The sequence below is a fragment of the Globicephala melas genome, chromosome 2, assembly GCF_963455315.2.
Source record: "Globicephala melas chromosome 2, mGloMel1.2, whole genome shotgun sequence".
Lineage (NCBI taxonomy): Eukaryota > Metazoa > Chordata > Mammalia > Artiodactyla > Delphinidae > Globicephala > Globicephala melas.
The window spans coordinates 41354453-41381098 of NC_083315.2; the positions used below are offsets into that span (position 1 = coordinate 41354453).

General features: G+C 40.6%; 1 protein-coding gene across 8 annotated transcripts in view; it reads right to left on the reverse strand.

The window, feature by feature from the left end:
- AKAP13 (A-kinase anchoring protein 13) overlaps nucleotides 1-26646 on the reverse strand; it is a 341436-nt gene that overhangs the window by 135873 nt on the left and 178917 nt on the right. For all 8 annotated transcript variants that reach the window (XM_030873203.2, XM_030873202.2, XM_060293884.1 and 5 more), the window contains 3 exons: nucleotides 26380-26578; nucleotides 20552-23696; nucleotides 16670-16803 (listed from right to left, as the gene is read on the reverse strand). In XM_030873203.2, coding sequence (XP_030729063.1) covers nucleotides 16670-16803; nucleotides 20552-23696; nucleotides 26380-26578 — 3478 coding nt within the window. The remainder of the gene's footprint in view (nucleotides 1-16669; nucleotides 16804-20551; nucleotides 23697-26379; nucleotides 26579-26646) is intronic.

Here is a 26646-nt window from a genome sequence, read left to right on the forward strand (position 1 = left end):
TACAGGGTATAGACTGCATGACAGAGACTACAGTTGCCGCCCTACACTAAGATTCTATAACAAGAACAACTTATTCTGGAAGATTTTGACTTCCGGTAGTGGCAGAATCTGGAATACAAACAGAGAAGACCTTTCTTTTCTTTTATTTTTTTTAACAGCTTTATTGGAGTATAATAGCTTTACAATGGTGTGTTAGTTTCTGCTTTATAACAAAGTGAATCAGCTACATATATACATATATGCCCACACCTCTTCCCTTGAGTCTCCCTCCCTCCCTATCTATCCCAGCCCTCTAGGTGGTCACAAAACACGGAGCTCATCTCCCTGTGCTATGCGGCTGCTTCCCACTAGCTATCTATTTTATGTTTGGTAGTATATAATATATGTCCATGCCACTCGCTCACTTTGTCCCAGCTTACCCTTCCACCTTCCCGTGTCCTCAAGTCCATTCTCTAGTAGGTCTGCATCTTTATTCCCGTCTAACTCCTAGGTTCTTCATGACCTTTTTTTTTTTTTTAGATTCCATATATATGTGTTAGCATATGGTATTTCTTTTTCTCTTTCTGACTTACTTCACTCTGTACGACAGTCTCTAGGTCCATCCACCTCACTACAAATAACTCAGTTTCGTTCCCTTTTATGGCTGAGTAATATTCCATTGTATATATGTGCCACATCTTCTTTATCCATTCATCTGTTGATGGACACTTAGGTTGCTTCCGTGTCCTGGCTACTGTAAATATAGCTGCAATGAACATTTTGGTACATGACTCTTTTTGAATTATGGTTTTCTCAGGGTATATGCCCAGTAGTGGGATTGCTGGGTCATATGGTAGTTCTATTTGTAGTTTTTTCAGGAACCTCCATACTGTTCTCCATAGTGGCTGTATCAATTTACATTCCCACCAACAGTACAAGAGGGTTCCCTTTTCTCCACACCCTCTCCAGCATTTATTGTTTCTAGATTTTTTTGATGATGGCCATTCTGACCTGTGTGAAATGATATCTCATTGTAGTTTTGATTTGCATTTCTCTAATGATTAATGATGTTGAGCAGTCTTTCATGTGTCTGTTGGCAATCTGCATATCTTCTTTGCAGAAATGTCTATGTAGGTCTTCTGCCCATTTTTGGACTGGGTTGTTTGTTTTTTTGATATTGAGCTGCATGAGCTGCTTGTAAATTTTGGAGATGAATCCTTTGTCAGTTGCTTCATTTGCAAATATTTTCTCCCATTCTGAGGGTTGTCTTTTCATCTTGTTTACGGTTTCCTTGGCTGTGCAAAAGCTTTTATGTTTCATTAGGTCCCATTTGTTTATTTTTGTTTTTATTTCCATTTCTCTAGGAGGTCGGTCAAAAAGGATCTTGCTGTGATTTATGTCATAGAGTGTTCTGCCTATGTTTTCCTCTAAGAGTTTGAAGGTGTCTGGCCTTACATTTAGGTCTTTAATCCATTTTGAGTTTATTTTTATGTATGGTGTTAGGGAGTGTTCTAATTTCATTCTTTTACATGTAGCTGTCCAATTTTCCCAGCACCACTTACTGAAGAGGCTGTATTTTCTCCACTGTATATTCTTGCCTCCATTATCAAAGATAAGGTGACCATATGTGCATGGGTTTATCGCTGGGCTTTCTATCCTGTTCCATTGACCTATATTTCTGTTTCTGTGCCCGGACCATACTGTCTTGATTACTGTAGCTTTGTAGTATAGTCTGAAGTCAGGGAGCCTGATTCCTCCAGCTCCATTTTTCTTTCTCAAGATTGCTTTGGCTATTCGGCATCTTTTGTGTCTCCATACAAATTGTGAAATTTTTTTGTTCTAGTTCTGTGAAAAATGCCAGTGGTAGTTTGATAGGGATTGCATTAAATCTGTAGATTGCTTTGGGTAGTAGAGTCATTTTCACAATGTTGATTCTTCCAATCCAAGAACATGGTATATCTCTCCATCTATTTGTATCATCTTTAATTTCTTTCATCCATGTCTTATAGTTTTCTGCATACAGGTCTTTTGTCTCCTTTGGTAGGTTTATTCGTAGATATTTTATTCTTTTTGTTGCAAAGGTAAATGGGAGTGTTTTCTTAATTTCACTTTCACATTTTTCATCATTAGTATAGAGTAATGCAAGAGATTTCTGTGCATTAATTTTGTATCCTGCTACTTTACCAAATTCATTGATTAGCTCTAGTAGTTTTCTGGTAGCATCTTTAGGAGTCTCTATGTATAGTATCACGTCACCTGCAAACAGTGACAGCTTTACTTCTTCTCTTCCGATTTGGATTCCTTTTATTTCTTTTTCTTCTCTGATTGCTGTGGCTAAAACTTCCAAAACTATGTTGAATAATAGTGGTGAGAATGGGCAACCTTGACTTGCTCCTGATCTTAGTGGAAATGCTTTCAGTGTTTCACCATTGAGGACGATGTTGGCTGCGGGTTTGTCATATATGGCCTTTATTATGTTGAGGAAAGTTCCCTCTATGCCTACTTTCTGCAGGGTTTTTATCATAAATGGGTGTTGAATTTTGTCAAAAGCTTTCTCTGCATCTATTGAGATGATCATATGCTTTTTCTCCTTCAATTTGTTAATATAGTTTATCACATTGATTGTTTTGCGTATATTGAAGAATCCTTGCATTCCTGGAATAAACCCCACTTGATCATGGTGTATGATCCTTTTAACGTGCTGTTGGATTCTGTTTGCTAGTATTTTGTTGAGGATTTTTGCATCTATGTTCATCAGTGATATTGGCCTGTAGTTTTCTTTCTTTGTGACATCCTTGTCTGCTTTTGGTATCAGAGTGATGGTGGCCTCGTAGAATGAGTTTGGGAGTGTTCCTCCCTCTGCTATATTTTGGAAGAGTTTGAGAAGGATAGGTATTAGCTCTTCTCTAAATGTTTGATAGAATTCGCCTGTGAAGCCCTCTGGTCCTGGGCTTTTGTTTGTTGGAAGATTTTTAATCACAGTTTCAATTTCAGTGCTTGTGATTGGTCTGTTCATATTCTCTATTTCTTCCTGGTTCAGTCTTGGAAGGTTGTGCATTTCCAAGAATTTGTCCATTTCTTCCAGGTTGTCCATTTTATTGGCATAGAGTTGCTTGCAGTAATCTCTCATGATCCTTTTTATTTCTGCAGTGTCAGTTGTTACTTTTCCTTTTTCATTTCTAATTCTATTGATTTGGGTCTTCTCCCTTTTTTTCTTGATAAGTCTGGCTAATAGTTTATCAATTTTGTTTATGTTCTCAAAGAACCAGCCTTTAGTTTTATTGATCTTTGCTATCGTTTCCTTCATTTCTTTTTCATTTATTTCTGATCTGATCTTTCTCATTTCTTTCCTTCTGCTAACGTTGGGGGTTTTTTTGTTCTTCTTTCTCTAATTGCTTTAGGAGTAAGGTTAGGTTGTTTATTTGAGATGTTTCTTAAGGTAGGATTGTATTGCTATAAACTTCCCTCTTAGAATTGCTTTTGCTGTATCCCATAGGTTTTGGGTCATTTTGTTTTCATTGTCATTTGTTTCTAGGTATTTTTTGATTTCCTCTTTGATTTCTTCAGTGATCTCTTGGTTATTAAGTAGTGTGTTGTTTAGCCTCCATGTGTTTGTATTTCTTACAGATTTTTTCCTGTAATTAATATCTAGTCTCATAGCGTTGTGGTTGGAAAAGATAGTTGATACGATTTCAATTTTCTTTAATTTACCAAGGCTTGATCTGTGACCCAAGATATGATCTATCCTGGAGAATGTTCCATGAGCACTTGAGAAGAATGTGTATTCTGTTGTTTTTGGATGGAATGTCCTATAAATATCAATTAAGTCCATCTTGTTTAATGTATCATTTAAAGCTTGTTTCCTTATTCATTTTCATTTTGGATGATCTGTTCATTGGTGAACGTGGGGTATTAAAGTCGCCTACTACGATTGTGTTACTGTCAATTTCCCCTTTTATGGCTGTTAGCATTTGCCTTATGTATTGTGGTGCTCCTGTGTTGGATGCATAAATATTTACAACTGTTATATCTTCTTCTTGGATTAATCCCTTGATCATTATGTAGTGTCCTTCTTTGCCTCTCTCTTGTAATAGTCTTTGTTTTAAAGTCTATTTTGTCTAATATGAGAATTGCTCCTCCAGCTTTCCATTTTTTTTTTAATTTTATTTTTTTTTTTTGCGGTACGTGGGCCTCTCACTGTTGTGGCCGCTCCCATTGTGGCCCTGGAGCACAGGCTCCAGAGGCGCAGGCTCAGCGGCCATGGCTCACGGGCCTAGCCGCTCCGCGGCATGTGGGATCTTCCTGGACCAGGGCATGAACCCGTGTTCCCTGCATCGGCAAGCGGACTCTCAACCACTGCGCCACCAGGGAAGCCCTCCAGCTTTCTTTTGATTTCCATTTGCATCTAATATCTTTTCACATCCCCTCACTTTCAGTCTGTATGTGTCCCTCGGTCTGAAGTGGGTCTCTTGCAGACAGCATATATGCGGGCCTTGTTTTTGTATCCATTCAGCCAATCTATGTCTTTTGGTTGGAGCATTTAATCCATTTACATTTAAGGTAATTATCGATATGTATGTTCCTATTACCATTTTCTTAATTGTTTTGGGTTTATTATTGTAGGTCTTTTCCTTCTCTTGTGTTTCCTGTCTAGAGAAGTTCCTTTAGCATTTGTTGTAAAGCTGGTTTGGAGGTGCTGAATTCTCTTAGCATTGCTTTCTGGAATGGTTATAATTTCTCTGTCAAATCTGAATGAGATCCTTGCTGGGTAGAGTAATCTTGGTTGTAGGTTTTTCTCCTTCATCACTTTAAATATGTCCTGCCACTCCCTTCTGGCTTGCAGAGTTTCTGCTGAAAGATCAGCTGTTAACCTTATGGGGGTTCCCTTATGCGTTATTTGTTGTTTTTCCCTTGCTGCTTTTAATACTTGTTCTTTGTACTTAATTTTTGATAGTTTGATTAATATGTGTCTTGGAGTGTTTCTCCTTGGATTTATCTTTTATGGGACTCTCTGTGCTTCCTGGACTTAATTAACTATTTCCTTTCCCATATTAGGGAAGTTTTCAACTATAATCTCTTTAAATATTATCTCAGTCCCTTTCTTTTTCTCTTCTTCTTCTGGAACCCCTATAATTCAAATGTTGGTGCATTTAATGTTGTCCCAGAGGTCTCTGAGACTGTCCTCAGTTCTGTTCATTCTTTTTTCTTTATTCTGTTCTGCAGTAGTTATTTCCACATTTTATCTTCCAGGTCACTTATCCGTTCTTCTGCCTCAGTTATTCTGCTATTGATCCCATCTAGAGTATTTTTAATTTCATTTATTGTGTTGTTCATCATTGCTTGTTTCATCTTTAGTTCTTCTAGGTCCTTGTTAAATGTTTCTTGCATTTTTTCTATTCTATTTCCAAGATTTTGGATCATCTTTAGTATCATTATTCTGAATTCTTTTTCAGGTAGACTGCCTATTTCCTCTTCATTTGTTAGGTCTGGTGGGTTTTTATCTTGCTCCTTCATTTGCTGTGTGTTTTTCTGTCTTCTCATTTTGCTTATCTTACTGTGTTTGGGGTGTCCTTTTTGCAGGATGCAGGTTCGTAGTTCCCGTTGTTTTTGGTGTCTGTCCCCAGTGGCTAAAGTTGGTTCAGTGGATTTTGTAGGCTTCCTGGTGGAGGGGACTAGTGCCTGTGTTCTGGTGGATGAGGCTGGATCTTGTCTTTCTGGTGGGCAGGTCCATGTCTGGTGGTGTGTTTTGGGGTGTCTGTGGCCTTATGATTTTAGGAAGCCTCTGTGCTAATGGATGGGGTTTTGTTCCTGTCTTGCTAGTTGTTTGGCATGGGGTGTCTAGCACTGGAGCTTGCTGGTCATTGAGTGAAGCTGGGTCTTGGCGTTCAGATGGAGATCTCTGGGAGATGATTTCGCCGTTTGATATTACGTGGAGCTGGGAGGTCTCTTGTGGACCAGTGTCCTGAAGTTGGCTCTCCCACCTCAGTGGCACAGCCCTGATGGCTGGCTGGATCACCAAGAGCCTGTCCTCCACACGGCTTTCGCGCCACCCTAGTCTCGAAGCTCCCGCCCCTGTTCCTCAGGCCAGGACTGCATGGGAGCAGAAAAGACCTTTAAATGGTCCCACTACGAATCTTATGATCCCATTCCATTTGTGCAAACAAACCAAAGGGGTGGTGAGGTATCTCCAACTCAAGTACCTTTTTCTACTGGTCTATCTTTCTTCAAGGAGACTCCGAGCAAGAAAGTAAGTCTTACTTTTTCACGATTTATCCCCCTCTCCATTTTTTTTTGTTGTTGTTGTTGTACTACTGCTTCAGGAAAGGGGTAGAGCAAAATTTCCCAGATGCTGTGATGCTCGAAAAGTATCTCATGTTCTATGTAGTAGAAGAAACACACACATGTGTATGTATACAGTAGTCCCCCCTCATCTGAGGTTTTAATTTCCATGATTTTAGTTACCTGTGCTCAACCATAGTCAGAAAATATTAAATGGAAAATTCCAGAAGTAAACAATTCATATGTTTTTAGTTGTGCACCATTCTGTGTAGCCTGACGTAATCTCGCATCATCTCTCTCTGCCCCACCTGGGACGTGAGTCGTTCCTTTGTCTGGCGTATCCTGCCCATTAGTCACTTAGTAACTGTTTTGGTTATCAGACTGACTATGTCAGTACACAGTGTGGTGTTCAACTAACCCTTATTTTTTTAATAATGGTCCCAAATCACAAGAGTAGTGATGCTGGCATTTTGGATCTACCACAGATGTAAAGTGCATCTTTTAAGTGAAAGATGAAAGTTCTAGACTTAATAGGGAAGGGGGGGAAAATCGTATGCTGAGGTTGCTAAGATCTATGGTAAGGAGGAATTTTCTGTGAAATTGTGAAGAAGGATAAAGAAAATAGTGCTATTTTTACCATAGCACCTCAAACTGCAAAAATTATGCGTACCGTGCGTGTTTAGTTAAGATGGAAAAGACATTACAGATTTAAGGTATTCTGAGAGAAAGATCACATTCACATAACTTTTATTACAGTATAGTTATAACTGTTCCATTTTATTATTATTGTTAATCTCTTACTGTGCCTAATTCATAAATTAAACTTTTTCACAGATATGTATGTATGTATATGAAAAAACAGTCTATATAGGATTTGGCACTATCCAAGGTTTCAGGCGTCTACAGGGGTCTGGGAACACATGCCCCGTGGATAAGGGGGGACTACTGTATATCTCGCATGAATGAAAGTTCCGAGTCAAATTTAGACATTCAAATAAACACTTTCCACAGTGTCCACTTTGGGGAGCTATACACTTAACCTAATTATTCTTGTTATAAGTACTTCAAACTGTTCCAGAAATCATCTTCTGCAACTACATTCAATACAAATCCAGGAACCAAACACAAAAAATCTATTTCATTCTTATACTTCGGTTCGACCCCAAATTCCAACTGCATAATGACTAGGCTTTCAAAACTCTTAAATACATTTCAATTCTAATGACTCAGGACAGAATGCCAGCTGCTACACAGATAAGGAAGATCAATATAAAAAATATTTGGCTTACTGTGACTTCTGAGTAAGACTTAAACTCAAAGATATATTAATTGTGCTCCTAAGAGTATGTTCTGTTCTGAACTTTATGGAAAGTATCTTCATTATCAACTAACTTTCTATTGAAGACTACACACGTGGCAATGACTTAAGACCATGTCACAATTCTTCGGTTCCACAAGGAGGGATGGGGCTTTGGGGGTTCTCAGAATGGAAGCAAAATGGCTATATCACTGCATGAAAGAGGCAAGGAGGGAATGCAGATTTATACTGGCTGAATGGAAATATTTAAACAGAGGTACTACTCTTTTTAATTCCTACATGGTTCACATATTACCAAATACTTCCATTCTTTATGCTTCTTTTGGTAAATGTTACTTTTCAGTTTCCTAAACTGAAATTGGGGCATTTCTGGCAATTCTTGGATCTTTGAAGGGCCAAGTACATTGTGAAAGCAATAAAGAACTATAAAGCTGGAGAGCACACCAAAGGTTCCCTGAACCTATCCCTACTTTCTAATGAATATTTATACCATGTGTGTTACAACAAGGTTATCACCAAGGAAACATCACTACATTTCAGACAAGCACTTCTCAGGAAGAATTCATCTCTCTGTGAACTTCTAGAGCACCTTAAAGGCACCTATGGCATATCTCACATACTGCAGCCACAGACTGTGATTATGCCTGTATGTGCTTTCTTTATTTAACTAAACTGGGGACAAAGACAATATCTAACCTCTTTTTTACTTCCCTACATATTTGGTGCAATACCTTGAGAGGGAAAGGTATTCATTTAAAGTTTACTAAATGAATGAATAAAGGAAATCAAAGCCACAGACTACATCACGAAGTTGAGCAGCCTAATGGGCCCAAAATATCAGAAATCAGTACCCCTGAAACCTTTTCTGGATAAACAATTCCATATACAGCGTGCACCTTTACTCTTATGGTGGCCAACCAGCAAGGCATCTTCTTAAAATACACAATCAAAATCTGAGAAATCTATAAATGTCCCAATTATGTGCATCACTGAGAAGGACCTAAGCCTTTCTCCACAGATCAAATGATATTTTTCTTTTAGTTTTTCTACTATGGAAGCTTCTTCTCTTAAGAGGGGAAAACAAGTAGCCATAAAGTCATGTTTATGTCAGTAAGATGAACATAGAACTTGGGGTCAGAAGCAATACACTAGTTTTTCTGAGAGGTCGCCCAGTGGGGGCCCTTCCAAGTCTACTGGCAGAAATAACGGTTACACCCAAGCCTGAGTTTCTGACATGGAATGTACATATCTTCACCCTCACAAAAGACAATCCTCCTTTAAAATGAAACTTGGGAAGCCACTTGAGGTAAACAGTGTAAAAATAATACACCATTCCTTAGAAACGTCCCTCCTCCCAGGGGGTATATAGGAACTTAGAGAGGAGAATTTACCATTTATCTAGCTGAAATATATCTATTCATAAGCCACCCTGAGTTTGCCTATATATTTTAACACTTACCAGACTGTATCTTATTGGTTTAGTAATTGTCTCTTCCCACTGGAATATGAATTTGAATGTGGAGACAGGCTTATTTTCATTTCAGCATTTCTAAGGTCTAGCACAGAGTTCAAGAACATTTGTTGAATGAAGTTCTGAATAAATCAGTGCACCTTCACAGTAAACACAAACTGACATGGTAATTTAAATAAGTAACACTATGGCCTGATACAGTTGGTAACTTCTTCCAAAATCATTTTAACCATCACCTATTTAAAATCATTCATCCATAGAGTCTTAAGAGTGGGTCTGATAATTCTGAGTTAGTTTAAAATGAGATTAGAGTTACACCCTACTGCTTATAAAACGTCTAGTACATGCTGGACACTATACTAACTCTAGTTAGTACAAATAACTCTTGCAGTTGGCATCATTATCCCAAATTTATAGATGAGGAAACTGAGCCTCTAAACAAATGGATCAAAGTGGCAGATCAAGGGCCAGAATTGGGATTAAAACTGTGGTTTACTGGGCTCCATAATCTTTCCACTGTGCTTGGCTACTAACCTTGGCTGTCAATATAATGAGATAAGAATGAACAAAAGTGAGATGAGGAGTGTAACAAATGGGCCAAAAGAGTGATAAGAATCACATTTGGTTCTTTTGTCCCAACAGGCGGGGGCGGGGGGGTAGAAAAAGCACACATGCCTCCTCCAAAATGCACACATGACCTATGATTAAGCAGTTCTATGAGGGAAAGAAGTGGATTATTAATCAAAGTAAGACTGTAGAGCAAAACACCCTGGAAAATGTTCAAAGAAAAAGTGATCAGTAAGAACTGGCCATTAAAGGAAGTGTGATTTTAAAATGTCCTTCGCGGTTGCCCTTTTACTCCAATACAGTAAGATATACACCCCAACATTCATGGACTTATTCCTATCATTTTAGAATCACACACTGGTTAAAAATTAAGAACCTGAAGAAACATTAGAGATTACCTAACCATTATACAATTGGGAAGATGGAGATCAGAGAAATTAAATAATTTCCTCAAGGTCACTGAAAAATGTATAGCTATATACAATGGTATACTACTACTCAGCCATAAAAAAGAATGGATTTTTGCCATTTGCAATAATATGGATGAACTTGGAAGATATTACGCTAAGTGAAGTAAGTCCAACAGAGAAAGACAAATACTGTATGATATCGCTTATATGTGGAATCTAAGAAAATAAAACCAACTAGTGAATATAACAAAACAGAAAGAGACTCACAGATAAAAAGAACAAACTAGTGGTCACCAGTGGGTAGAAAGAAGGAGGGAGGGGCAAGATAGGGTCAGGGGATTAAGAGGGACAAACTACTATGTATAAAATAAATAAGTTACAAGGATATATTATACAACAGAGGGAATATAGCCAATATTTTTTAGTAATTATAAATGGAACATAACCTTTAAAAATTGTGAATCACTGCTAAACAGCTGAAACATATAATATTGTGCATCATCTATGCCTCAGTTTTTTAAAAAAAGGAAAAAATGTATAGTTAGATCATTAAATTATACTCTTACATATATTATTTACAGATATTTTTACATTAAGGATGTAGTTTTTCCACTTATGGCTTTGTGATCTGGGGCTCTTTAAGGCACTTCTTTTTTGCAACTATCTTCTCTAGAAGAACACTTGGAGAATTTCTTGTTAACCCCATTTCAGAAGAGACATCCAGAGTATCTCCAAAAATTCTGTATGAAAAAGCTGAGGAGTATGTTTCCCTGTGACTGAAGCTAGCTCTAGATTTGGACCCAAAAAGGATAATTGGCAGCGGGGGGTGGGTGCAGTGCTAGTTCTCTTACATGCCAAATATACGCAGAGAAGACTTACTGGCGACATGAAGAGGCCACTTTGCTTTTTCCTAGATGACACGTATACCACAAAACTATATATATGTAAATATGATAGCAGAGACATTTTTAAAAAGACCTTTTTTAAAATTGAAAACTGTTAAATAAGAGGGTAGGATGTGTGAGTCATTTTGAATATCAGTGCTACGACCAGTCCAGTTAGTTACCAGATAGCCTGAGAGCTGCCATATGTTCCTATGGCAGGTGTGCATGAAGGGTGTGAAAAGCCACACAAAACGAAAACTTTTTTGAAGAGATTCCTGGACTAGGGATGGAAATGCAAGCTCGCCCCCTTGAGACAAGAGGAAGGAAACACAGAAAATAATCAAACTACAGGGAGAATTCAAGATTTTAACCAGAAATAGTCCAACACTGCCCTTACCACAACCTTGAAGAAACAAATATTAATATTGTTGTAAAAATAACTAAGAATGGAAATTCAGTTAATTTAATGTTTGGCTGTGTCGGGGTTTTTTAAAATAAATTTATTTATTTATCTGTTTATTTTTGGCAGCGCTGGGTCCTCGTTGCTGCACGCAGGCTTTCTCTAGTTGGCGGCGAGCGGGGACTACTGTTCATTGGGGTGCGCAGGCTTCTCATTGCAGTGGCTTCTCTTGTTGTGGAGCATGGGCTCTAGGTGCTCGCGCTTCAGTAGTCGTGGCTTGCGGGCTCTAGAGCACAGGCTCAGTAGTCGTGGCGCTGAGGTTTAGTTGCTCTGCGGCATGTGGGATCTTCCCGGACCAGGGCTCGAACCCGTGTCGCCTGCACTGGCAAGCGGATTCTTAACCACTGTGCCAACAGGGAAGCCCTATGTAGTTATTTTTTTTAAAAGGGAGCATGGTTCTGATTGGGGAGTGTGTGTTAAATGAAGAGTAGACTTTCCCAGTAACCTAATACTCAACATATGGGATTTTATAGTTGTGCTTGAACATATTTGTTCTTGAGTGTTTGGCTGCTAGGACCATGGGCATCCTGACAAGATATACCTGGCTTATTGAATTAACTCCTCCATATGGCTAATGAGCTTCTGCAATGATCATCTGGAAAAGGAACTATTACAGAAATACCTTAATGAACAGATACCCCAGGGAAGCAAGCTCCTTCCTAATGAACTTGGCCACGTGTTGAAAAGATTCACAGAGGACATGGAGTATGCTGGTTTGCAGCACTGGGTCAGGGAAGTAGGAGTCAGAATTCCTTCCTGGTCACCATGGAGCATATTCTCAAGGTGAATGGTCCCAGAAAGCTTTCTGTTCTGGACTCAAGTATTGAATGTCACCTCTACACCCAGTCATATTATTCTTTAGGAAATAAATGGCAGGTTTGGAAAATATTAGTAATTGTACATCAAAAGCAAACTCTCTGGACAAATACCATCTTGATGGTACTTAGCTACAGCTAAACAAATTATAATAAGAACATGAGACTTATTTTAAAGTGAATCAGCTTAGATCCTAAAACAGCCAAAGGAATTTCTCCAACTATCACTGAAAGCACGAGGGTATAATGCAATGGTTTTAGAATCTTAGGGTGTGTATGCATCATTCAGGGGTACTTGTTTAAAATGCAAAAACCCATCCAAGTGAACTGAATTCCCCAGAAGTATACCCTCAGGATGACTTTTCTGGAAACCACAGTATAGCAGAGACATTACGGACACAGAAATGAGGTTCTAGTCTAGCATACAGAATTAACTAGCTGTAAAATGAGGCAAGTCGCTTAACTTTCCAGAAATCATTTTTTTCCTCCTATAAAGCAAAGGTATTAGACTTCAGATAATCTTTAAGCTTCACTCAAATTCTAAGGGTCTCAGAAGTAAAACAAGCACCATGTCTCCCAACTTAAATTAACATTTGATGCTATTCCTGAAGCTTTTATAACAATGTTCAAGAAGCAGAACCTGAGGCTTGATTGTTTTAGGAACCACAATATGCCACCGGTTACTTAAATTACTTAAATTAAAAAGGATATTGGAATCTAAAGTTATAAAACTAATTAATAATAATAATGCTAAGTGGTACTTACTGCATGTCAGGCTCTAAGTACTTGATATATATTAACTCACTGAGGGGAAAAAAAGAGGACTACAAGAGGTAATCTGAGAACCTTGAAACCAGGAATGTATATAAGAAGGGATAATGTTGAATATTAAATTGTAACTAGTATTAAGGCTTTGGCAATACTTAATAACAACCATGACTACTAAATGCTGATGAGGGCTTCCCTGGTGGCGCAGTGGTTGAGAGTCTGCCTGCCAACGCAGGGGACGTGGGTTCGAGCCCCAGTCCGGGAAGATCCCACATGCCGTGGAGCGACTGGGCCCGTGAGCTATGGCCGCTGAGCCTGCGCGTCCGGAGCCTGTGCTCCGCAACGGGAGAGGCCACAACAGTGAGAGGCCTGCTTACCACAAAAAAAAAAGAAAGAAAAATGCTGATGAAATGACTAATGGGAATGGACCATATTGTGTATAAAACCTGGCCTCTGGAATTGTGAACAGTTTTCGATTCAGTGAAGAAATATCCGTTAGGACCACATATCATGTATTGAGACACCTGTAGCATTTAACACACGCATGCGTTTTCTCTGAGGATATAAGCAAGCACTATTCTTGATACTGCCTAATTCCTTTATGAACCTATGCTTTAGGTTTTCAAGACAGTAGCAAAGCGTAAGATACACAGTTTTTTCCCGTTTTACATTTGGAAGAGGATGATTCAGTGAAACAATGAGTCAATGAAGCAATGACTGGCTTCTTCCCAAGGCCAGCAAAGAGACTGACCATGTGTCTGAAAGATCGAATTAAATAATGCTAAACAAATGCCACTCCACCCTCGACTACAATCACAAGCTCAAGTAACCCTTTACAGACTGCAAACCCAGACTCCAGAAGGTTAAGGCTAGAAGACGAATAGAGTAAGGAAGCTGAGCCCTGGAGAGACTGAGTCAAAAAGCAAATTCAGGAGAAACACAGAATCGGAACTCTCCACCTTCCTATGTGCAGGTTAGTAACCAGAGCTTTCACGGCAAGATGAAACAATTTAGAAAAGAAAAAAATTCTACTTGCTTTCTCTTTCTTTTCATCCACTGAAGCACAAGTATCCTCTAGGTCAGGAGCCCACAAACTACCACCACTAGGCCACCGCTTGTTTTTGTACAGCCCGTAAAAAAACACCCTGAGTAGATTTTACATTTCTTAATGATTGAAAAAAATTCAAAAAATTAAATTACTTCATGATATGAAATTCAAATTTCTATAAAGTTTTATTGGAACACAGTCACACTCTTGTTTACAGGCAGCCTGTGGCTGCTTTCACACTATAACATCAAAGTTGATCAGTTGTTACAGAAACTGTAGTCCCACATACCCTAAAATATTTACTCTCTGTCCTTTACCAAAAACGTTTGGGAACTTCTCAATGAATATAGCATGTGGAAAGTTAAATGGGATAAAAAGAGAAAATGGGGCATTGGAAAGATCAAATTGTGTGTCCATGCTTTCTCCTTTCAATCCATAGCAAGTAAGGCAAGGCTGGCAGAGCAACAGGGAGGGGAGGTCAGTGGTCAGATTTCACGTCACTTTGAGAACGCCGTGAACACAAAACCCTCCACTGTGTAGACCTGAAAATCCTCATAAACTAAAAATTCCATTAACGTATGCTTTCTCTAACTACGCTAAGTGAAGGCAGACACAAAGCACAGATAACCCCTAGCAACAGACAAATTACATGATTCTCACATATTGATGCTCCTTAGAATATACCCACAGTCACAGAGCCTGGGGTTAAGAGGCAGGGAGGAAAGCACCCCACTGGGCAAGTCCTAGGTTAGAACCAAACTACAAGCTCCCATTCTAGCAGGCTCTGACCTTGAGCTAGCCGTGTGACTCTCTGAGGGTGTAATTCTTTTATCTGTAAAATGAGGCTTGATGACCAACCAGAGGAATATTACCTATCTCAACTCCTAAAACTGGAGGAAAAATGAGAAGAGGAAAGAGACGAGGAGAGGAGGTACTTTCTTTTAAAAATACAGTGTTTTGTTTTCTTTTTTATAGTAGTCAAGATACTGTCAGGACAGAGATATCCTCATGGGAAAGCAAAAGGTCTATGGCCAAGCATCAGGCTGCACTCCAGAACACTAATTAGCAAGACTTCAGATGGAAGACTAAGAAACAGAGGCATCTGAATTCAAGGATGTGAGTTTGTTCCTTTCCATTTTTAGGGGCTCCTGGAAACAAAGACACATGTACCCATGCAGGGTGTGTTCTCTTTTCTTTCCCCAGGGGCAAAAGCAATATTTGTCTGTATAGTGCCTGCTGTACAAGTAGCCAACCAGGCATTAGTCATGGATACTATCTGTAATAAGGGGTGGGTGAAAACAGTCAGCACCTCCCTACCACTGTACTCCAAAAAAATGAAGCTTGTTTATCACAGTCCATACACTTGAAACATTTTGGGAGGGTATAGTTCTGTTTATGTACTGGGGTAACTTTATGAAAAAATACTTAGCCCTCTGAAGAGCAAACACAGTGCACCCTCAAGTCTAGACAAGGAAGGTTCATTTTCCGACGGGCAATATGATTTAGGCCAGTAACTCGATTTTTCAGCTTCCAAAAGGTGTTCTTTTTTTTAAGACAAGTGTGGAATCTAAAGCTTAGAACCCTGTTTCTCTCAACAAGTTTAAGTTCTCTGTTTTACAAGTTAATAGCTTTAAACAAGAAGAACAATAATCTCAAGACCCTGAAGAAAACCATTTCTGAAAACTTAGTTAAGTATTAAATATAAAATTACCATATGGGTCAGCACACCCATTACTAAGTATATGAAAACATATGTCCACACAAACTTATACACAAATGTTCAGAGCAGTTATTATTCACAATAGCGAAAAAGTAGAAATAATCCAAATGCACAACATGTAGTATATCCATACAACAGGATATTACTTGGCAATAAAAAGAAATGAAATACTGATCAATGTTACAACATGGATGAACCTTGAAACATTACACTAAGTGAAAGAAACCAGTCACCGAAGGCCACATATTCTATAATTGCATTTATATGAAGTTCCGGAACGGGCAAACCCATAGAGACAGAAAGGAGATTAGTGACCGTTAGCTGAGGAGGGTGGTAGTGAACTGCTAATGAACATGGGGTTTCTTTTCAGCATGATGACAACGTTACAAAATTAGACGGCAGTGACAGTTTTAAGACTTTGTAAATATATTAAAAACTACTAAGCTGCGCACTTTACTTGAATGAGTGAATTTTACGGTTATGTGAACTATGTCTCAATAGAGCTATTATGAAAACCTAGTGAATTTTTTTTCCATCATTAAAAATGACATACTTCATATTTTAGTCAGTATTGAGCTTTAAGTTAAAATCTCATTTTTGCTATCAGTTTCTATATAAAGAAAGAAGAGTCAGGTTTAAGAAGGGTTAATAGATCCCTTTTTCTGATAATTCCCATCTTGTGACATGTTAAACGTCATGACAAATTGGAAAGTCTTGTGCTCACAGGAAAAGATTTTTCATTATTATCTCCAAGGGATCCCTGCAGGAGGGTCCATTCTAAAACTGTGCTATGCAAAAGCTTCACTGCAACATGTCCACATTTGTATATGAGGGAACAAGGGAGAAAGGGGAAAAAATCCTACTGTGAATCAAAAAAAATCCCCCAAGCAAGGCCATAAATCAGACACAACAGAGCAGCCTAAACACACTTTGTGCTCATACAGACTTACCGCCTGGGTCTTCGGGCCTTGTTTCACCTCCGGCGTAGAAGCTACGTTTCCTACAGCCACCTCTTCAGAAACTGAACTCTCCTTGGTATTACTCAGAAAATCCATTTCATCTTCAGCTTTCGTGTCTGGCATTTCTGAAGAGAACAAGGTGGTTACAAAGTACATTTGGAAAAATTGATTCCTGGGCCTTACTATTTACACAACATGCTCCAGGTTTCATGTGTTTTGTTTGCCTTTCCCTTTGTGTTAAATAGAAAGTATTATTTTGAAGCTGGTGTCATTTCTGACCCTGTGCTGAGCTAGTCCCTCATCACCTGGTTATATGGTTTTCTCCTGCTTCTGTGTGGGTTTGTAGCTAAGGTAAGATCCAGTTCAATGTCCACTGAACTTCCATCTTCACTACTGACTTTTTCATGACAATTTGATGAGTGTGGTGCTGTCTTGCACATGGAAAAGAAAACTGACAAGCTTTAAGGGAACAGATTAATAGCTAAAGCTAGTAGTCCATCCTGACCATTATCAAAGAGGCAAGAGATGTATCTGTACAGGACAAAAAGGAAAGAGCTACTGAGAATGAGATAAAGCCTTTGGGAAGAGTCTTTCTTTAAAAACATACTACATACACTCACCTACCCATCACAGCAATTGATAAGACTGAACTATTCTTAATAAATTAGTTTTTGTTTTAACTTTTATTTCTTCCCAAACCAAAACATAATTACACACTATCAACAGCAATTCCTTTTCTGAAGAAAAAGTTTTTTCATGTTTTCTTTAGAATTATGCTCAACAGACCAAACAGTAGTGGTTTTGTTACATGACTACCATATGGTCAAGCTAATACAGGAAGGAAGTGATAAAATGATGCCTGAGGCAAATTTAGGCTTCAACACTTCTTTAAAGGGGACTGATGGTTGAACAGTCAAAATTCACCTTGATAATCCAAACACAAATGGAACTATCAACTCGATTTCATTTGGAAGATTTTCTGTGGTTGTTATTAATCTAGTCACACTACTACTCTGGCAGAGAAAAATGTTCCCTACACCAGAGGGCAGAGCCTCCTTTCACCAAAGAATAAATTATTATATTGTATTATGTATTTTATAATTATATAAATAAAATATATTAAGATTTTATTCTAATAGCACACTGTGAGAGTGTATACCTTTATACACTGTGACGTATAAAGGTCTACTTTAGATTTAGGAAAGTGACATTCCTATAAATGAACAGTTGTAAGTCTCCTTTCTTTGCCCTAATTTTTTAATTACATAATCTTACTAGCAATTAAAAAAATGGGCAAACACGTTTCCTTGCCCAAAGAACCAAAATCTTTCTTACATTTCATAAAATGTGATTAAAGTTAAAAAAAAAAACAACTGACTAAGCAACCCCCTTAGAAGTATTCCTTGATCAAAACATTTCTGACTAAGATAGGGTTGTTTTTGGTTTTTGGTTTTTTTTTGGGGGGGGGCTGTTGATGATTTTTATTTTATTTATTTGGGGATGTGATTTCTGACACATCCTTACTATCCTACATCCATCAACTGAAAATATGTATCTTGGCAAGTAGCAACCAGTTCCAGCGGTAAACAGAGATTAGTGAGACCTGTGGGGTGTTGGCAGCCCCCTCGGGACTGGCCTGGCTCAGTTATGCACAACTAACTTCCCAAAGCACTGCGGCCAATGCTCCTGATGTGTAAAGGGCTACGTCCCCTTACCCTAACTGGAAGTTTTGTGTTTTCCTCATCTCAATTTCTACTTGGCTTTGTCAACAGCAGTATATAAAAACAAAAGCCAATGCCATGTGGCTCCTTCCAAATCAGCAGTTAAACTGATGTCTCCTCACTTATAAAACAGTATGGTTAAATTCATAAATGGCAGTGTAAACTTCCTAGAAAATACCCTTTGGTCTGAGATCACACTCAGGTGCTTTTTCTCCAGGGCAACGTGACCAGGGACTTTCCCCAAATCCTGGCTATTTTCTGAAAAAAGCACCAATTTCTTCATCACTGGTTACTTCTCTCTGTCCTTTGAGGCCATGAGCATGGAGCACATATGACTCCTCTGGAGAGCAGAATAAGTAACTCCACACACACACACACACACACACCGAAATCCCAAGCGCAGAGACACAGTTGAAACTTGATTTTCATCTCATTTTCCTTCCTAAAGCCTTAAAATCTTAAACATAATTTCTTAGCACCTTTACTATCTTTGTGTGCTATTAAAAATCAAAGTCTGGAAAAAAAAAATCAAAGTCGGCTTGGTTTCTATCTTTTCTCATAAGGTACTATAGACACAAACCTTACATAGTTTGTACTTGCTTGGATTAAATTCTGACTATTGAGCCAGAAAGAGAAATAATTCCAGCCCATGTGGCCAAAGACGCAGCACCCAAATGAAAACAACATAGGCAGGCATCAGCTTACAGCCACTCCCGTTCTTCTAAAATGTCAACCTGCCAGGGCCCCCAAAATAGACTTGCTGTTGTGCCTTCTTTTAAAAATTACAGACCTTCTCATTGAAATTCTGAGACCGTTAGTGATAGAAATTTGTTGGCTGCTAACAATCCAAGACACTTTAATAAAACAAAAAGTGTGAAATCACCAAAAATACTATCTCAGGTTTCTTAAACCCCTCAACTGGAAAAATAGATTATAAATGGTTAAACACCCTCTATCAGGGAAAATGACCACTGTGTTTAAATTGCTCTTTTTCTAAAGCCACTTCTCTCCTTATTCTATTTGTTCATTTCTATTCATGCCCCACCCCTCAATTCTTAACACCTACTACAGTAAAGGGGTTTTCAATAATTAGAAAGAACGGCAAGAGCAATCAAACGATAAAAACAAAACAGGCTTCTTACCTACGAGAGCCTGGGGGCAAGCAAGGAGATAGGTCCTCTGTCTATAGCTGGTAACAGGTGGTGGTCGCAAAGTCTGAATCAAACTGACCTTGAACGACTTCAGGAGTCAAAACCGAGTCCGACTCCAGTTTGAACTTCAGCCTCAACCCCCAATAAGGAGTTTTATTCAGATCGTTTCTTTCCACTGAACACCAGTGGTTTCTCTTTGCTCTCTCTGGACATGGTTACCCACAGACGGAACGGGCTGGTGCTGTGTGAGCAATCTGCTTGCTGCAGCTGCTTCACCAAGATAAGCAGACACAACGTCTGCCCTGTGACAGCAGCTCAGCAGACTAGGCTCTGGCGGAAATCCTGTATCCTATCCCCTGCCTTTCGCAGGGTCCTCAATTCCCAGACTGCTGCCCAAGAGCAACAGGCAATGGAACTGGAGGTCTGCTCCTCAGGCAGGAAAAGGAGGGAGTTCCCTTCTCACAGCCTCCACCAATGACCTAATACCACCATTTGGGATGCTGGGCCATCGGCTTACCACGATACTTAGAGCTGTTTGTGAAACCACTCTGACTAAATTTGCTCAGGACACAGACTAGGATGATAGGGCAAGAAAGGAGTTTCAGGTTTGTAAATAAAACAGCACTGTTTGTTATGGTTCTCGAGAAAAAGGACTATGCCATGTGAACAAAAACATCTGCTAAATTCCTTTATCATTTTTGAGCACCTGGGATCTAGGCACTGTTTTCCAGGTTAGGAAAGTCATGACTGCACCAGTGCGATAGAGCATTTATAGGCTTTAAGCAGTCAAGCCAGAAGTCTGGAATGCAGGGAGCAAAAACTGCCCAACCCTGAGATGACGTGCCTCTCCGGATGGTGCTGACTGGTAACTTGGCAACCTACCCGATGAACGCCAGACCTCTAAACAACAACACGACACCTATGTTTATACCAGCACATCACAGAGACTCTTAAGGGAATTTGTTTCTCGAACTGTTGATTTCGTACTCTACTTTGCTTACCTGTTGCCGGAGTTGGTCCCTGGAGAGGCGGAATAATCTTCTCTGGCTCCTCCCTTCCAGCAAAGCATCCTGCAAGGTTCCCAGAGGCTTCTCCACGACTACTGCCCATTGGCGGGGTCTCCGCAGGCTGGAAAGCACTCGCCTTCCCTGTAGAAGCACTCTCCAGCTGTTCGTGCCCTGGGCCCGCCTCGGAAGGACAGGGCAGTGACATGTGACTGATTTCCCCCTCTGTCATCAGTTCTCCCGAGGCCTTGACTCGTTCTATGACAGCATCCACTATGCGACTCGCAGCCTCCTCAATCAAGTCCGCTGTCTCAGGCAGAAGCACGGCTTTGGCAGCGACGGTGCACGGCATAGGGGCAGCATCCCTTCCCCTGCCTGGGGCCTTGTCACCACGGCTTGAGAGCTCTGTCTCTGTGGGGTGCTCTTTGGCAGCAGGCTGCGGCGGGTTGTGATGCGCTTCCTCATCCACCTGTGTCTCCTTGGAGTCGCCTGTGCTACGGCTGCCATCTGCTCCCCCCACCTTCCCCTTCTCCCAACCCAGGGACACGACCTCTGGGGGTGCGGCGCCCTGAGGGTCAGTCACACCTTTGTCCGGTAAAGCTCCCGGCAAACCCAGGATCATATTCTTCTCCTGGCTCGAAGAGACTTGCGGAATCTGGATGTCTGGAGCGTTGTGTGGTGTATCCTTTCTCCCGGTCCCAGTGGTGCCTTGCAGAGCACCGACCACGGCACCATCCAATGCTGCATTTCCACTCACCTCACAAGCAGTGGTCTTCCCCTGGGACTGAGTGTTTTTCACCTCAACATCCAGAGCAGAAGATTGCTCACAATTAAGAACCTCGAACCCATCTGGTAACAGATTTGGCAATGGAGGTGAGCTGTTCTGCTCTGTACCTGAGGCCTCCTGGCTTGAGTCTGCAGCCAGACTCGCTCCTGGTGGCACCAGGCTCTGTGCAGCCCCACCTTCAATCAGCTGTGCGACTGGTGGGGCCACTTCCTTGTTATGTTTAGTTTCTGCGTGAAGACAGGCCAAGGGTGTGCCCAGTGAATTACCGTTCCGAGGAGCTCTGTCCTCATCACAGACAGCTGAGCCAGGTTCTTCATGGAATCCCGGGGCCTCTTGTCCAGGAGGTGGTGTTCTCGGCTCTTCCTGCAACGTTCCTGAATGAAGAGTGTTGTCCTTAATGGAGGAACAGGTCACTGCTTTATCCTTGTCTTCTGGTCCCTGAGCTGCAGTGCTCTCTGGAACCACCTGATCTTTCCCTTCTTCAGTCAAAGCGGAATCAGAGGCCAAAGCGGCCTGACCCACATGGAGCAGGGAAGAGTCAGTGACCCCCTCGACGATATTCAGCACTTCAGGGTCTGCTGAGAGGCAGGGACGCTCACACTCCGCACCAGGTCCTATGGGACTGGTATTGCCCATGCTGGGCTGAAGATCTAGAGCAGAGGAGGGTGTGCACAGGCCCGCTACACTGTCTTCTGCTGGCTGCTTCTCCAGATCATTCGAGTCTCCATCTGGGCCATCTCTACAGTCTGTATGTGGTTCAAGAGTTGCTGTTCCTTTTTCATTCTGGGAGGAGGGGACAAGAGAAAGTGCGTCATCTTTGGTTACTGATTCACTGCCGGGACTGCCTGTCAGAGAGAAAGTCCTGCCTGATATCACTGCCTGGTCTGACACCCGTTCTTTCTCAGCTTTGGGGACAAGAGCATGTGGATGTGGAACTACCTCAAGCATATCTGCTAAAGGTGTTTCTAGTTTCGAATCTTTTCCTTGGCTTTCTTTATCCAAAACTTGGAGAGGACAAAAATCCACATGTTCCTGGGTGTCTCCATCAGGGTCAGGGGTGACCGTGTTAGCCTGTGGGCCTTCCAAGCAGCTGGCAGTGGGCAGTGGTTGTGTGTTGAGCAGCCCTGTGGTGGTGCCTTCAGGCTGGGTAACTATGTCATCACAGTGTTCTACAGCCAACACACCACTAGAAGTCCCCGTGTTCTGTCGACATGCAGAGGCAGCACAAAGTTTATCATCTCCAGTTGTAGAACAGATGGGTGATTTGCTGTTTTGGCTTTGAACATGAGATGAATCCGTTTCTGATTTCTGGTTTGGCATAACATCTTTTTGCGGCCTGGGAAAGGTTAAATCAGAGGGTGATAATGCCACACACATGCTGGCTAAGGGAGTGTCAAGCTCGAGACCTTCTGAAATCTCATCTTTTGCAGCAGCTAGAATTAACTGAGAGTTCTGAGCCCCTGGAGCATCAGCACTCTCTTCACGACTTCTAGAAGTTTCCGTTTCTGCAGTGCTTTCATCAATGGCAGTTTCTTCATCACTAACGACAAGTAAAGACTCAGCAGGCTTGTCAGCAACCAGGGAGCCAGAGGCAGAGACACCATTTGGAACACTGGCTTTATCCATAGGCTCGTCTGTGACTTTTAGGTCAGAGGCTCCAGCTGTGCTGATATTAGAGTCCTCAAATCTTTCCTTCATATTCTCCCCTGCTGCAAGCACATTCCTCTGGATGGTGGCCTCTGGGTTCACGAGACTGCGTTCCGTTTCCCTTGCAGTGTCTGGGACACTGGCACCTGCTGGTGATGGGACCACCAGTTCACCTCCAGAGAAAGACTGGGCCGTGCCGGGCTCCAGGGCTACGCCTCCCTGCAGGACGTGGCCTCCACTGCCTGGAGACTCCTGGTCTGTGGTCATTGCCGACGATTTTGTTCCAGTTTCTTCATTTCTGACTCCACAGGATGGAAGGCCTTCTGTGTCCTTTCCTTTGCAATCAGGTGTGCTCTGACAGCAGCTGTCAGGATCAGACGTAGTCCCAGAGTCCACGATAGGTGCTGGCTCCACCTCGTCTCCTTTGCTCTCCACGCCTGTATTTTTCTTCCTACAGGAAGAGTCTGTATTCTCTTCCTTAACCACACTTGACAAATCATAGGAACTTTCAATCTGCCCCACAGTGCTCCCATGGCAGCACTGAGAGCTCTCAGCGCCTTCAGGAGAAGCAAGCTGCTGGCTGGCTGTGGGCTCTGATGCACCGGGAAGAAACTGACCATCTGTATCTTGGTCACTGGGCAGACTTGAAGGTTCTTGTGCTGTCACCACTGAGGGCATAAGACTGTCCATCTGTGTGAGGTTTGTTTTCTAGGAGGAAATGGAAGATATTTAAAAAAAAATTGTCCGGGGGAAAAGATGTCACTGACACCTATAAGCAAAAATTCTGTTGGAGAGAACTCAGTAGCATTCCAGCCTCTCAAGTCACAGGATAAGCCAACCTAAATAAAAATAAATTCTCTCTTGTTCCTGACATTAATTTCCTCTTATAGTTGAATATCCACTAGAATGATAAAAATGGCAAGAATAATACAATATGACTATTTTCTATATTATGAACTTATTTTAGAAAACAGATAAAAACTGAGCCTCAGAAGAGCTCAGTGGCTATCTTCAAATGAGCAGCTGAGAAAGATACTTTTTATAGGGGCTTTAGAGGGGCAGAGGCTGCTTCCATCCCACCTCATATATACAAGTAAAAACAAATCCTGGCCAGTCTGGTAAACTCTCTTCAATCACAAGGCACAGACATATGCTCCCATGCCCTAAATTCTCACTGAGGAGTTACACAGCATCCTTTAATCTCCAAAATATGCTCCGTTCAATCTAGTTTAACAATTTTAGTTATGGGGTTATAATTTCAAAAAGAGTGGCATGGTCGATTCTTTCACCTCTTGATAAAAGCAGTTCCTCTGTTCCTCTAATACTGAATATTAAATAAATAAGAATATATTGAACTAGTAGTACCTAATTCTTGATTATTCTCAGATGGTACTGTGCTTTGAGGATATTATAGGTCATCTCAAAAATAGTTTTTGCAACTTGAAAAACAGATGTAACCAACTATACAGGAATGGTTAAAACAATCATGGTTAATCAACCTGATGGAAAATGCTACGCTGTTATATAAGTGTTAACTATGAAGACCACAGTGAAATAAGGAAAAGATATTTATAACATAATGTTTAAGAAAATAAACAAAACTTATAGTTAATCTAAGGTTATAATTATGCAAAAACTACAAGTACACGTATATAAGACTTAGGAAAAAATGGAGAAAAACAAACACAGCTGATCTTTAGAGTGGGTTTACCTTTATATCAAAATTTCGGGAATCCTTAAAATGATACTATTTTTTTTCAACACATAAAAACTATTTTGCTCTCTTTTTTTTTTTGGCTGCACTGCGCACCTTGCGAGATCTCAGTTCCCTGACCAGGGATTGAACCCAGGCCATGGCAATGAAAGCGCAGAATCCTAACCACCAGGCCTCCAGGGAAGTCCCAAAACTATTTTTATAACACCTGGTTTGCTCTTCGCTCATTATCTGATCTACTACAAGAATCTCACGCAAATCCACCATGCACTGTCATCTCATTCACTTACCCATTCAGTTCCTGTGTCGAGCACTTACAGTACTCCATCATCAGCCGATTCCTGTCTACTCACTGGGTCTGATGTAAAAGTTCACACATGTAAGTGTAAAACGAGTTACGCTCACTGAAGTCCTTCTAATAATAGAGTACACGAAAAATGAATTTTCACTGAAAGCGTCTGTGCTATGCTCCTTAGGGTATTCAAAGTGGCTTGCTTCCCTTCCTGCTGAGAGTGTAACTGACTCCAAAAAAATTATGAAAGCAGGTCATTAAATTTAATAAAGGGTGAACATTACAGAACAGAGATTTGCAGAAAAAAGTTGTCTTGCTTGAAAAATTTTAGATGCTCCTAACACAAGCATCTTCTCAGTTTTAATTTCTCATGGTTTCCTGTAAAATATTCCCACACCTTGTAGGTAGCTTTGGCATCTACTAAGTGCTGTTTTCAAATGGACTATCATTCACCCAGTAAGAAGAGCCCTAAAGGAAAACCTGACCTTCCGGCAGTCTCTTCAGAGGAAAATAAAATGACACCTATTCTGGAACAGATATGACTCGGAGAGGCAGAGGCAGGTACGTCTACAACCTGCTATGAAGTGTCCTGGCCTGCTGCTCTCCGAAACAAGCAAGGCCTGCTCCCAAAGCAGGCTCTGGCCTTGAGCTGACCCCAGATGACCTTAAATGAAATTACTGCCAAGCTTTTTCCAAATCAAATCAACTCTGAAATAAAATGGGTGGAAAAATTATCTAAACTTAGCCTTTCAGATGTCGTGGCCAAGAGAGATGTACTCATGTGACGTTTATATTATCCATAATAAATGCTACCAGGGAGTATGTAATGTTTTTATGTCTGGCAACAACTTTATCTTGAAGGCTTGAGTGGATTATAAAATCTTTATTGTTTTAGTGATCTTTCTACCACACAACTACCAATTTAAATATAGTAACACAGTCATCACTCATTGAAATAGCTGTGAAAAGGCTCCATTTCTGAGCATATTTGGTTCTTATTCTTCAGCAAAAATCTCAGAAACTGTTTAGCTCATTTCGTTTTATAAAGTTAAACCAACAAATTTATAGAGTTAAATAAATTTCCTTTTAAGCCAGGAAAATTTAGTTCTAGTTGTTGCATATTTCTGTATCTGCAAGGTGTATGTGTGTCTTTCGTTATTTTAAAAGCCTGGCCAAAAAAAAAAGAAAAATTCTCGCAGTCTCCTATTGGTACTACCCCAGTGCTGAGCTCTGTCTCTATAAATGCTAACATCTAATATAGCTAAAACTGCTTTACAGGTTTCACAATCTTTGAGGGAAGCACTGTTATGTTCTAATTATAGTAAGGCTCATTGGGGGAAGGGGTGAGGGCACAAAAGCCTGAAAATGGAAATTTTCTGTCTTACCATTAGCTGCTGTTGGATGTTCATAAGTTTAAAAATATGTCCAGTGCAACTGTCTCCAGGAAGTGGGGGTTCCTGGTGTGGTTCAGACTCAGAGGTTAATGTATAGACATCCAGCTCTCGGTGATGCCTCACAGAACAGTCTCCATAAGGGATTTCATAGGATAAACTGCTCCAGGAGTCTGGTTCTCCAGTATCCTCCCTGGAAGCAAGCAAACTCTGGTTAATATATATGTATATTCTATACATAATATACATGAATATATTATA